The sequence below is a fragment of the Schistocerca serialis genome, chromosome 6, assembly GCF_023864345.2.
Source record: "Schistocerca serialis cubense isolate TAMUIC-IGC-003099 chromosome 6, iqSchSeri2.2, whole genome shotgun sequence".
NCBI lineage: Eukaryota > Metazoa > Arthropoda > Insecta > Orthoptera > Acrididae > Schistocerca > Schistocerca serialis.
In genome coordinates this window covers 244274515-244289062 of record NC_064643.1, presented here as the reverse complement: position 1 = coordinate 244289062, position 14548 = coordinate 244274515, and the positions used below count along the sequence as shown (strand labels likewise).

At 37.9% G+C, this 14548-nt stretch overlaps 1 protein-coding gene across 3 annotated transcripts in view; it reads right to left on the bottom strand.

The window, feature by feature from the left end:
- The window catches only part of LOC126483692 (zinc finger protein 714-like), a 291534-nt gene that overhangs the window by 248006 nt on the left and 28980 nt on the right, over positions 1 to 14548 (bottom strand). For all 3 annotated transcript variants that reach the window (XM_050106775.1, XM_050106777.1, XM_050106776.1), the window contains exon 2: positions 558 to 1130. In XM_050106775.1, the coding sequence (XP_049962732.1) occupies positions 558 to 1130 (573 nt within the window). The remainder of the gene's footprint in view (positions 1 to 557; positions 1131 to 14548) is intronic.

Genomic DNA, 14548 nt, shown 5'->3' with positions numbered 1-14548 from the left:
TTGGTGAGTAGATTTTTTATGTATCCAATTAAATAAAACTATAATATTATGCATTCTACTGAGGTTTACAGTGGTTGAAACAGATTAAGAAACTAGTTCCATTTTCCAGGATATGCCAATTAAACCTGGAAAGTAATCACTTTACTAAGTAAAATCTTTTACACACAGTTCTTGTCAATCTAGTTATATGACAGCAATAATGAGGAGGGTAACACAATAGTGTCACTATGGATTTGTATTAATTTGGAGCCAGGTTCAATGGATAGCTTGGATTTGATTCTCTCTTATTCAGCTAAATCATTTTTGGTGAGTACGGGAACAATTTCTTTAATCAAAGGACCATGGTCAGTTCTTTCCCCAATTCTAACAAAAACTGAGAGTGTGGGATAGGAAAGGGGTGAGAAGGGAGGGTGCAGAACTGCACTGAATAGACAAGTCAATGTCCCAAATAACAATGTTGAAAATATTCACAGATGAAAATAAAGTGCTGATACAGAGATGAGTGAATTCATCCAGATTGCACAGCAGAAATAGATGTAATAAAATTCTATACTGACCCTGTTCATGACAAGAAATATCTGTACCATTTATAGGAACACTTCCATCTGCAGCATTTACAGGAACAGTTTCATCAGTAGATAATGACTTTGTATGTACTGTTCTGTCAACTTGCTTAGACTTCTGTACTTTCTTTGGTGGCTGTATGACAGAGTTCTGAGTACTACACGATTCCACACTAAAATCATGCTGATCTGATGTAGCAGCTGATGATTTTTTGTATGGAGTGACAAGCAATGGCTGGAGAGATTCTTGTTCACAGGGATCACTCTGCAGATGCAATGGTACGTTATTTCCATTGAGAATAACTCTGAAATACTGTGATGCAGGGTTAGACACACTGCTGTCTCGACTGCTGGAGATATAATTCAAAGCTGATTGATCAAGTGATATGCCCATAACAGATAAAGGGTTCTGAGACGACACTGCACATCCTGCATGCTTGTGTTCAACAAATAAATTTATGTCTGGAAAACTCTGCTTGCAGCCTCCACATATATGCACATCATCTGTGGTGTTTAATGATGGGGCAATCCTCTGGAGCTGTGCAGCAATCCCTGGATTCAAGTGAACTGTAACAAACAAAAAAAGATAAGAAAACTGAGATCATAAAAGCAGTTAACTCATAAGTATTTTACAATTATGTATTAGCTGCTGTGTGTGTGTGTGTGTGTGAGAGAGAGAGAGAGAGAGAGAGAGAGAGAGAGAGAGAGAGAGAGAGAGAGAGAGAGAGAGAAAGAGAGAGAGAGAGGGGGGGGGGGGGGGCACACTGGCTAACAGGAAATGCTGCAAAATGGTTCATTATCTTATATCTCTGGCACGAAAAAAAGGGTGTTATTAGGAAAGAGACATGTATTAAGCTATCAGACAACATCCAACTGGGAACTAATTACATGTTGGATCCCACAAGATTCCATCTTAGGGCCCTTACTTTTTCTTGTGTATATCAATGACCATTCATCAGTAACATTACCAGATGCCAAGTTTGTTTTGTTTGCCGATGATACAAACATTGCAATAAATAGCAAATCAAGTGCAGTCTTAGAAGGACTGGCTAATAAAATATTTGTGGACATTAATCACTGATTCTTAGCCAAACTAACTTTGAAAAAAACTACATGCAATTCGGAAATTGTAAGAGGTGTCCCCCATATGACTAACACATGATAATAAGCAGATAGAAGAAGTGTACAGTGTTAAATTCTTGGGATTACAGCTTGATAATAAATTCAACTGGGAGGAGCACACCACAGAACTGCTGAAGCATCTAAACAAATTTCTATTTGCAATGTGAATTCTGTCAGACATAGGGGATATAAAAATGAAAAAGCTGGCATACTATGTTTACTTTCACTCCATAATGTCATATGGGATTATTTTTTGGGGTAATTCATCAAGCCAAGCTAAAGTTTTCCAGGCACAAAAACATAAGAGTTATATGTGGTGTGAACTCAAGAACATCCTGCAGAGGCCTGTTTAGTGAACTAGGGATACTAACTACTGTTTCCCAATATATTTATTCCTTAATTAAATTTGTCAATAAGTATTGCAGTAGTTCTATTATATGTTTATTACCTCAAAAATAAAAATAAAGAAACATTTTTTAAATTTTAAGTTCAGTGCATTAATGCAATCTTAGTAAATGAGTGTTGTAAAATGATCCTTTCATATAGTTTTCATTTTAAAAAATGACAATCATACCACTTTGGACCTGTGGAAGGTACATTAGCTTATTTAGAATGAAATTTTCACTCTACAGCGGAGTTGTAAATAATGACATGTATTATTGTTTTTCTGACATGACTTCCTCACTACGGGTCACCTGGTATGCAAGTAAATCTAATCTAATCTAATCTAAAAATGAGATGAACATGAGTAGTGTGCCATTAATTTAGGTATTAACAGCTAATGTTTCAAAGTGCGTGTGTAAACAGATTGGACAAAAATAGGGAAACACCATAAGAAACATGTGCATGAACATAAATGCAAATGGTAGCCAAGCCTGCAGGTTTCGTTGTTGTATTTGATCTCAAATTACACCTGTGAAACGTTCTCAATATGTTGCAAGTCTCAGTCTTGGTCAGAACAGTGTCTTGTGTAGTTGTGAGTGCATTACATCAGAGCTAAGAGAATTCTAACGTGGGCAAATTGCTGGCGCTTGTAGGGTGATTGCTTCTGTACCCAAGGTAGCCAAAGTGTTTTGCATTTCAAGAGGTATTGTATCAAAGATATATACTACACACACGAAAAGTAGTAAAACACCATCATGGGACGAAACCTAGGTCAATGTACCAAACAGTTACTTACAACCAGCTGGCTGTGTGATTCTTATGTTGAAACTTGTATATAGTTGCTGAGAGCCAGTCATATTTAAAACTATATGACTGGAAGCTGTTTTGAATGCTAACAGGTTTCCTACACTGTGTTAAGCTTGGTAATATGTTATGTTCTTGCTGTTTCCATATTCTTGTCCCTGTTTAAATTAGCATTGTACACAATGCTTAAATCCTCAATAAACTAAATCTTTAATAATTACGAGGGTGAGTCAAATGAAAACCTTAAATATTTTTTAAAATGTTATTTGTTGTGTAGAAGTGGTACAAATCTGTATCACTTTTCAACATAATCTCCCCCACACTCAGTGCAAGTCCTCCAGCGCTTACAAAGTGCATAAATTCCTTTGGAAAAAAATTCTTTTGGTAGTCCGCGCAACCACTCATGCACTGTGTGGCATACCTCTTCATCAGAACAGAACTTCTTTCCTCCCATTGCGTCTTTGAATGGTCCAAACATATGGAAATCACTTGGGGGCAAGGTCTGGCGAGTATGGTGGATGAGGAGGTTCTGTTCGAAACTTCTTTGATTTTGGTAATGAGGAATGGCGCCATTCTTTGCTCGCTCTCTTCGTTTCCGGTTAGTGGAAGTGAACCCAGGTTTTGTCCCCAGTAAAAATTCTTACAAGGAATCCATCACCTTCTCATTCAAAGCGCCGAAGAAGTTCTTCATAAGCATCAACACTACGTTCTCTCATTTCATGAGTCAGCTACCATGGCACCCATCTTGCAGACATGTTGTGAAACTAGAGCACATCATGCACAATGTGGTGTGCTGTCCCATGACTAATCTGTAAACAAGCTGCAATGTCATTCAGTGTCACTCGGCGGTTTTCCTTCACTATGGCTTCAACTGCTGCAATGTCCTGTGGAGTCACAAATTGTGCCTGAGCTGGACGAGGAGCATCTTCCACTGAATTCACACCATTTGTGAACTTCCTACTCCATTCATAGACTTGCTGCTGTGACAAACATGCATCACCGTACTGAACTTTCATTCGTCGATGAATTTCAATAGGTTTCGCAGCTTCACTACGCAAAAACCAAATAACAGAACGCTGTTCTTCCTTGGTGCAAGTCACAGATGGGGCGGCCATCTTTATGGTGATACAGCGGCGGTATGTGTGCATCTGCACTATGCTGCAACCTACAGGCCATTCTGCACGCTGTTTGTAGCACGCTTACCAACTTAAAGGATAACGGCGCAAAATTTCGATCTGTTATTACAAATTTAAGGTTTTCCTTTGACTCACCCTCATATATGTCAACTTGTCTGGCCGCAAACCACTTTTTTCTTTGTTAATTTATTCTTCTGTCTATTGTGATACTTAAATAGTTATCCCTTATGCCCATAGGCAGAAATATAACCACTTTCAAATGTCAGTATATCTGATAGATTACTTCCTGGAAATTCAATTATTGACTTGTCCCATTTTTACCTCTTTTGAGAACATTACAACAATATCTGGAACAGACCATTTCAAGGAGTGGAATGCATGAAACAGTAAATTTGTCAAACGGATAACAAAAGATGCACTTAAGGTTAGATTTGTGGATCAGCTTTTTGGAATACAGTTTTTGAGCTGCTTCTTCAGTTTTTGTATTGTATGAACTTAACTGAAGGATCTGTAGTAGATGTAGATAGTCTACTGGTAGTTTTTAATTTGTGGTATCATGCCCAGAAATGATCAGGGTCCTTTGGTAAGAGCCAAGTGGGGGGTCCCAACAAGAGGTTCCTTCGGTCCTGTGACGATCTTGGCTACAGATTTCTGGACTTGTGTTATGAGATACAGAATTGTAGGATTCCTCTTGATAGCTCAGCAGTGCACTACACAAAGCAAGCAGCTAGTAGGGTAACACTGCACCTGTGAAGTGCGCATTTTTTTATGGCTAGGTGATAGTTTAAGGTTCTCAGCTGAATGCTCGGCAGTCAATTCACAGAGAGAAAAAGTAGATCATGTACAAAGTAAAGACACTTCAAATGTCAAAACTTCAACTGTAGATTGATAAAGTGACAAAGTCCCTGAATTTACTGTGCTCAAAGAAAGCTGTCACACTCAAATTATGCTCACAATTGAGAGATGAATAAACACTGAAGGATAAAGCTCCAAAATATTTAATGAGGATGGAATGTATATTCAAAAGAAAGGTAAGACACAATTGGAGGGGGAGTGTTTGTTGCAGTCAACAAAGATATTATTTGTACTGACGTCAAAATTGAGTCTGACTGCTTAGTTATCCGGTAACGAGTAAGCAACCTATCAAGTTAATCATAGAATGTTTTTACAGGCCACCAGATTACAGTGTAACAGTTGTAGCAACATTCAAAGAAAGTCTATGATCAGCAGTACAGAAGTACACCAATCATGCATTAATAGTTTGAGGTGGCTTGAACTTACTGATTATAGACTGTAATATCTATGGTTTCATCACAGATGACATGGACAGTTGTAAAGTAGTTCAGAATTATTTTCCGAAAAGTCTTGAGCACCTAGTTTGACAACCCAGACACAATAGAAATATTTTAAACCTTGTAGCTACAAACAGGCCTGACCTTATCGACAGTGTCAGTAGCAACAGGGATTAGTGATCAAGATGTCATAGTGACAATGAACACTTAAGTTAATAAAGCCATCACGAAGACTAGGAGAGTTTGTATATTAGAAAGTGAAGATTAGCAGTTGTTAAGCATCATATTTAGACAATGACTGGACATCATTCAGTTCCAGTACGACAGACACAAAGGAGTTCAGGGCAAAGCTTAAACTGATCATAAGTTGCCCTCTGAAAAAGTATGTTCTAAGTAAGAAAAAACCCACCATGGTTTAATACCAAAATTTGGGAAATGCTGAAGAAACAGATTGTTGCACTCTCAGTTCAAAAAATAATGCAGGGATGTCGACAGGTAAAAATTAGTATAAATTCATGTGTTTATAAAAAGTTGATGAGCGAAACATACAACAACTTCCACCATCATGCTGAGAATTCAAGAAAATTCTGGTCTTACATAAAATCGCTAAGCAGGTCAATGGCTTCTATCCTGTCACTCATCAACCAGTCTGGTGTGGAAATAGGATACAGGAAAATGAGAACTGAAGTTTTAAATTTTTCTTTTAAAAAATTATTCATGCAGGAGGAGCATACAGACATTTCATTGTTTGACCATCGCACAGATTCCCATATGGAGGACACAGAAGAAGACATCTGTAGCATTGAGAAGTAACTGAAGAGTTGAAAACAAATAACGCTCCAGGTCCAGATGGAATCCCATTTCAGTTTTACAGCGAGTACTCTGTGGTGTTGGCCCCTTAGCTTTCATTTATCGTAAGTCTCTCACCCAGCACAGAGTCCCTACAACTGAACAAAAGCGTATGTGATTTCCGTTTACAAAAAGGATAAAAGAATGGGCACTCACATTATGATCAGCAGTACGGAAGTACACCAACCATGGAACAATAGTCTGAAGTGGCTTCAACTTACTGAGTATAGACAGTGGTATCTATGGTTTCATCGCAGATGACTTGGACAGTCTTGTAAAGTAGTTCAGAATTATTTTCTGAGCATATTTTCTTGAGCTTTTTCTAAGTCAGAATATAATAAATCTCCTTGACACAAGAAAACTTCTGTCCACATATCAGCACTGATCTAGAAAGCATAGTTCACGTGAAATTCAGCTTGCCCTTTTCACAGACCATGGATGAAAAGTAACAGGCAGAGTCCACGCTCCTACATTTCTGGAAAGCATTTGACACAGTGTCCCACTGCAAACTGTTAGCAAAGATTCAAGCCATCTGAATAGGTTCTGAGGCATTTGAGTGGTTCAAAGACTCTTTAAGTAACAGAAGCCAGTATGTTGTCCCGTATGGTGAGTGTTCATTAGAGACAGGGTACCATTAGGAGTGGCGCAGGGATGTGTGACAAGATCACTCTTGTTCTCTGTATACGTAAGTGATTTGTCGGATAGGGTGAACAGCAATCAGCAACTGTTTGCTCATGATGTAGTGTATGGAAAGTGTCATCATTGAGTGACTATAGGAGGATACATGATAACTTACACATAATTTCTCCTTAGAGTGATAGATGGCAGCTCGCAAGCGGAAAAAATGTAAGTTAATCCACATGAGTAGCAGAAACAATCGTGTAATGTTCAAATATAGTATTAGTGATGTGATGCATGACATAGTCACGGCAACTAAATGTCTAGGCATAACATTGCAAATTAATATGAAATGCAACAAGCACATAATGTCAGTAGTAGGGAAGGTGAATGGTCAACTTTGGTTTACTGGAAGGATTCTAGGACTGCGTGGCTCATCTACAAAGGAGGCCACACACGGAACACTCGTGCAACTTGAGTGCTGCTCGAGTGTTCTTGTTGGGAATGACACTGTAGGAATCAGACAAAAGATGGACATCAGTAATTCTAACTGCCCTTGAACAGAACTATTTCAGATGAAATATTTATTGAAATCTCCCTGTACAGTCAGTTTCCATTTATTTCTACCAAGTGTTATCAATACCTACATTCACATTTACATGTACATCCATATTCTGAAAGCCACTGTGAACTGCTTGGCAGAAAGTACTTACCATTCTACCAGTTATTTGGGCCTCTTCCCATTCAACTCATGTATGGAGCACAGTAAGAATGATTGGCTAAATGCCTTTGTGCTTGCCGTAATTAGTGTAATCTTGTCCTTGCAATCACTACAGGAGTGATACATATGTTGCTGTAGGTTATTCTTAGATTTAGCTTGAAGCTGGTTCTAGAAACACCGTAAGTGGGATTTCTCAGAATGATTTAGATCTGTCTTCAAGTATCTGCTAGTTCAGTTTCTTCAGCATCACAGTGACACTATCTCTATGGCTAAACAAATCTGTGAACATTCGTGCTGTCCTTCTTTGTATACATTCAATATCCCCTGTTAGTCCTGTTTGGTACAGGTCCCACACGCTTGAGCAGTATTCTAGGACAGATTGCACGAGTGTTTTGTAAGCAATCTTCTTTGCAGACTGATTGCATCTTCCTAAATATTCTACCAATGAACCAAAGACTGCCACTTGCTTTTCCTACAACTTAGTCTATGGGATCAATCCATTGCATATCCTACAAACTGTCACTCCCACATATTTGTATGAGTTGATTGATTCATACTGTTACTCACTGATACTTCAGTCATAGGACACTATGTGCTTTCCTTTTGTGAGCTAGATAACTTTACATTTCTGAAGATTTATGGTAAGGTACCAATTTTGATTCCATTTTGCTCCCCCCCCCCCCCCCTCAATTTCAGCCCCTTTCACTGAATGGAGTGTTATGTGGTTCCAGACACTGTGTAATAACAGACTTTGTGCATATGGAATACAAAGGGATAGCTGTCAGGTGCAGATGCTCAAGCTAAGTGTACCACAAACTGTTCTATGGTGACAGTTGGTCAGAATGAATGTCAGGAATATTGGTTGCTAGCTGGCAGCCATAGCTTGGCCCATTCTAGTGAAGTAGTGCCATGGGTGGCTTGGTAGTAACATATCTTTCCCAACAGTCCTACTCCTGGTGTGTTATGAGATATTGTGCCCAAACATGGAGTCTATAAAAGGAAATTAAAGCTTTCCACTGACAGTTGATACATATATTGTCAGAATGACCACTACTGTGGCCACCAAGGGACTGGTTTCTAATGAAGTGTTATCACGGAAAGGGGAATCGCTAATTCTGCCACTGTTAGTTATGCAGTATTTGTGTCTCGAAACATGAAAGCACATCAATCTGCTTTCTTCAGGTCTATTGTGGTGGGTGCTCAGTCAGGTAATGGACTGGGTTGGACGTGACAATTGAGAAGATTCACTTGCACGGAAATTGTCATGTATCCTCCATTGAACAGAGGAGAGGAATCTGGAGGTACTGAATGAGACATCAATGGCTGAGCTCGTTGCATGTGCTACAATAAAATGAGTTGGAACACCATTGTTCAATAAACATAGCTTAAGATCTGTAATTACTTGTTCAATTAGATTGCTTTGGTTAGATATTTTAATACTGCCACAAAAAGGGTTGTGGACATTGAAGGCCCTGAGGAGGAGGAAAGGTGGAGACCGTCGATGGGTCAGGTTACCTATAGCTTGGTATGTCTGCTCCCTTTCTGGAGGGAGATAGACATTACAGTAATAAAATCAAGTCACAGCCTCTAATGGTATATAGAGCAGTACTTGATCACTGAAAATATCTGTAAGTACCAATACACAGACACCATCTGAAGCCCTTTCAGGGCCAACTCTATTTTATTTTAAATAGGGATGGTGATTACTAGCATAGGGACACATATTTGGACTGAGTTTCTTGAAGGGCAATAGACATTTCAGGATGATATGGTGGTAGGATCCCTACAGGTGGTGAAAATAACCATTAGAGTTCCACTGGATGGTAACTGTAGGTGTACCCGGAGGTTGTGGGAAGGAGAGAAGAATCAGATAAGTGTACAATCTATGCATTTTTCTCATTTATTTACATACAAATGCTGACTCCCAGTTGTTCATTTCACAAGAGTGAGATCAGGTGTGTCCGATACATATGCTTTGATAATCTGAATTTGAACATTTTAAATACAAATTAAATTTGTTGTTTGACTTATTTCACATTATATTTCACTATTTGCAATAAAACTTGTCAGAAGTCATAACATAATGTGTATTTTCAAATGCTGAATGCCCCCTTATTTCACTATATCAACATTAATAAATATATATTTTTGAGAATTTTCAAGAGCTTACCAGTATTGTGCGTAACATCACATATATTCATAGAATATGATGCAGACTGAGTTTTTCCAGTCAGGGTGCAGGGGAACACAAGCAAAGCCACTGACAATATTTTTTATGCATTCTTCATTAGTAGAACGGAATTCTGCTAGTAAAAGGGCGAATGGCCTTTCAGACCACGATGTACAAATCTTAACATAAAAAGTTTTTGTACTCAAACAAATGTTATATATAATTACAAACTATGTAGGAAAGCTAATACAATGGCAACAGAGAGTTTTTTAAGACTTGTTACGAAACAAGAGTGGCAGGATGTTTATAGTGCTGATAACATAGCTGACAAATATAATGCTTTACTTAACACATTTCCCATGCTCTTTGAAAGTTGCTTTTCATAAGAATGTTCTAAACAGGGTACTAGCAGTAAAAGGCAGCCTGGGTGGTTGACTAGTGGAATAAGGATATCATGTAGAACAAAGTAGAAATTATATCAAAATGTTAGAAATAGTCCAATTGAGCTAAAGTAGCTCATTACAAACAGTATTGTAGGGTGCTAAAAAATGTTTTTAGGAAGAAAACGAGTATGTGGTATGCAAACAGAATAGCTCATTCACAGGATAAATTAAAACCACACGGTCAGTTGTGAAGGAAGTGTCCAGTTAGCAGCACAAGGTCAATGATATAAAGTCAGTTCATAGTAAAAGTATTTCTGTTATTGATAAGTCACATATATGCACAGTGTTTAAAAATCACTTTCTGAGAATTACTGGTGAATTAAATAAAAACTTAGTTCCTACAGTGATTCATATACCTCTCTTGGAAAATGTGTTTCTGAAATTGATGTCTGAAATACTCCTCTGTGATACTGACAAGGGGGAGATTGATTGATTGATTTATTTATTTATTTATTTATTTACGTGTCAAGTTCCGTAGGACTAAATTGAGCAGCAAATCTCCAAGGTCATGGAACATGTCAGTACACAAAATTACAACATAAAAGTAATAACAGATAAAAATAAAATGTTTATGAAGCTGAAAAAAGTCAATCCATAAGTTTAAGTAAACGCAATCAACAATACAACAAGAATCAATTTAATTTTTCAAGGAACTCCTCAACAAAACAGGAGGAGTGACCCATGAGGAAACTCTTCAGTTTCGATTTGAAAGCGCGTGGATTACTGCTAAGATTTTTGAATTCGAGCAGTAGCTTACTGAAAATGGATTCAGCAGTATACTGCACACCTTTCGGCACAAGAGTTAAGAAAGTCCGATCCAAATGCAGGTTTTATTTCTGCCAGGTATTAACTGAGTGAAGGCTGCTTATCCTTGGGTATAATCTAATATTGTTAACAAGAAATGACAGTAAGGAAGATATATATATTGAGAGGCCAATGTCAAAATACCCAGACTTGTGAACAGGGGTCAACAAGAGGCTCGTGAACTTACACCACTTATTGCCCGAACCACCCATTTCTGAGACAAAACTATCATTTTAGAATGCGAAGAGTTACCCCAAAATATAATACCATACAACACAAGCAAATGAAAAGAAGCAAAGTAGACCAATTTTCATGTCGAACGATCACTCACTTCAGATACCATTCGAATAGCAAAAATGGCAGCATTAAGTCTTTGAACAAGATCCTGAATGTGGGCTTTCCACGACAGTTTACTATCTATCTAAACACCTAGAAATTTGAACTGTTCAGTTTCACTAATCATATGCCCAATCTTTGAAATTAAAACGTCAGGTTTTGTTGAATTGTTTGTTAGAAACTGTAAAAACTGAGTCTTACTGTGATTTAGCAATAGTTTATTTTCTACAAGCCACGAACTTAGGTCATGAACTGCACTGTTTGAAACCGGGCCAATGTTGCACACAACATCCTTTACTACCAAGCTAGTGTCATCAGCAAACAGAAATATTTCAGAGCTACCCGTAGTACAAGAGGGCATATCATTTATATAAATAAGGAACGGGAGTGGCCCCGACATTTATTCCTGGTGCACACCCCACTTGACTGTGCCCCACTCAGACCCCACATCACAGCCATTCTCAACATTGTGAATAATGACCTTTTGCTGTCTGTTGAGTCAATAATCAAATCACTAATGACTAAGGGCTCTCATGGCTCTGGTGGAGTACCTAGCACAATATTAAAGTACTATGCTGCACATGTCAGCCCTGTATTTAGCCATATTTGTAATTTTTCCTTTAAGAATGGTCAGTTTCCTGAACAATTAAAGTACTCAGCAGCAAAGCCGCTTTATAAAAAGGAGGGATAATGTAGACCATTGTAGAGCAATTTCTACCCTATCAGTGTTTACTAAAGTTGTTGAAAAGGCTATGTATGTAAGGATAATTGATCATTTTATTTCACATAATTTGCAATCAAATGTACAGTTTGGTTTCAGAAGTGGTTTAATAACTGAAAATGCTTTATTCTCTTTTCTCTGTGAGGTAATGGATAGATTAAACAAAAGGTTTTGAACAACAAGCATCTTTTTTTATTTAACTAAAGCATTTGATTGTGTTGATCACGAAATATTGCTCCAGACGTTGGACCATTTGGAATACAGGGAATAACTCACAGTTGGTTCACCTCTTACTTTAATAACAGACAGCAAAAGCTTATTATCCACAGTGTAGAGAATTACTATGATGTGGGGGTGTGAGTGGAGTGCACAGTCAAAAGGGGGGTGCCCCAGGGATCAGTGCTGGGGGCGCTCCTGTTCCTTATTTATATAAATGACATGACCTCCAGTATTACAGGTGTTTCTAAAATATTTTTGTTTGTTGATGACACTAGCTTCATAGTAAAGGATGTTGTGTGCAACATTAGCATTGTTTCAAATAATGAAGTTCATGACATTAAGCTCATGGCTTGTAGAAAATAAATTAATGCTAAATCACAGTAAGACTCAGTTTTTACATTCTCTAACAGACAATTCAACCAAACCTGACATTTCAATTTCAAAGAATGGGCATTTGATTAGTGAAACTGAACAATTCAAATTTCTTGGTGCTCAGATAGATAGTAAACTGTTGTGGAAAGCCCACATTCAGGATCTTGTTCAAAGACTTAATGCTGCCATTTTTATTATTTGAATGGTATCTGAAGTAAGTGATAGTTTGACACGAAAAGTGGGCTACTTTGCTTATTTTCATTCGCTTGTGACATATGGTTAACTCTTTCCATTCTCAAAGGATATTTTTGGCCCAGAAATGGGCAGTTCAGGCAATAAGTGGTATAAGTTCAACCCTGTTCATTAGTCTGCCTATTCTGACATTGGTCTCTCATTATACATATTCTTTACTGATGTTTCTTCCTAACAATATCAGCTTATTCCCAAGAATTTGCAGCTTTCACTCAGATAATACTGAGCAGAAATACAATCTGCATTTGCATGACACTTCCTTGATTCTTGAGCAGAAAAGTGTACAGTGTGCTGCTGCATCCATTTTCAATAAGCTACCACAGGGATACAAAAGTCTTAGCAGTAATCCAAGTGCTTTCAAATCGAAGCTGAAGAGTTTCATCATGGGTCATGCCTTGAAAAATTAAGCTGATTTCTGTGTTATATTGTTGATTGTGTTTACATAAATTTACGGCTTGTCTTTTTTTGGATTCATAAACATTTTATTTTATCTGTTATTACTTTTGTGTTTTAATTTCATGTACTGACATGTTCATGACCTTGAAGATTTGCTCCTGAATTTGGTCTTATGGACCTGGATGCATAAAATAAAATAAATAAATATTTCATGGTAAATCTATAGCTGTAAGCTACAGTCTTGCACTCTACAAACTTTGGTAGCAATAACTGGTTTGAAAAATAATTTCCCATAACAGCAGTATAGGTACTTACATAATCAGTGTATTACTTCCTCCTATTTCCACTCGTCGTTTCTAAGGAAGTTCTTGAAAGTTTACTGTCATGTCATAAACATAGCTATTACAAAGTCAACTGCTGCAGCATGGTAATGACTTCTGCGCATATATCATATCATACTCCATTTAGTTTCCCTATTACAAAGCGTTACGCCTCCCCATGTAGTTTAGTGGTCTGTGATACGTGGCTGCTGTACAGAAGACCCAGGTTCAATACCTGGTACTACCAGGGATATTTCCTTGTTGGTAGGATTGGTGAGGGGGTGCACTCAGCCTTGTGGGGCTAACTGAGGAACTACTTGCATGAGAAGTAGTGGCCCCAAGATCAAGACAGCCGACAAGAATTAAGAGAGCCATTTGTTGACCCTACGTCTACCCTACTGCATCCAATTATGCCACTGGCACAGTGTGACATGGTGGTCAGTCATTTCTGATTGGCCCATTGGGGTCAAAACACAGAGCTTTGGTTTGATTCAGTAGCAGCATTTTCTGCACGTCCACAACTGTTGAAGTTATTCAGTATGTTTGTTAGGGAGCAAACATTTGGGGCCCCAAAGATTCCAGTAGCTTTACGGGATAAATAAGTGTTTTCCTTTCATTTTTTTTAACTTTTTTAATGTAAAACAAAACAGTTTTATTTGGTGAGAAATGCTTCAGTTCTTAAAGGAAACTTGTAATCCTTATAACATAACAAATCCAGAAATTAATAGAGAATCAGCTAGGTTGTTTAAAGTTGATTCTTCACTGTTCAGATAAAATTTGCACCAGCCACAATGCAGCACCACTGTGAATTCCATTCTTGTGCATAGAATGAGTAAGTTGCTGATCATAAGTAGCTGGAAATCACTATGTCTACTGTATAGCAACTGGATGCTCTGGGAATGGTTTTATTGTGTGGGTTACTGAGAGAAAAATACTAGAGATACCAAACACACCTCAAGAACTATCCTCTCTCATGAATTCTGTCTCCTCTCCTGGAAACTTGGAACTTATCAATCACGGTCAACT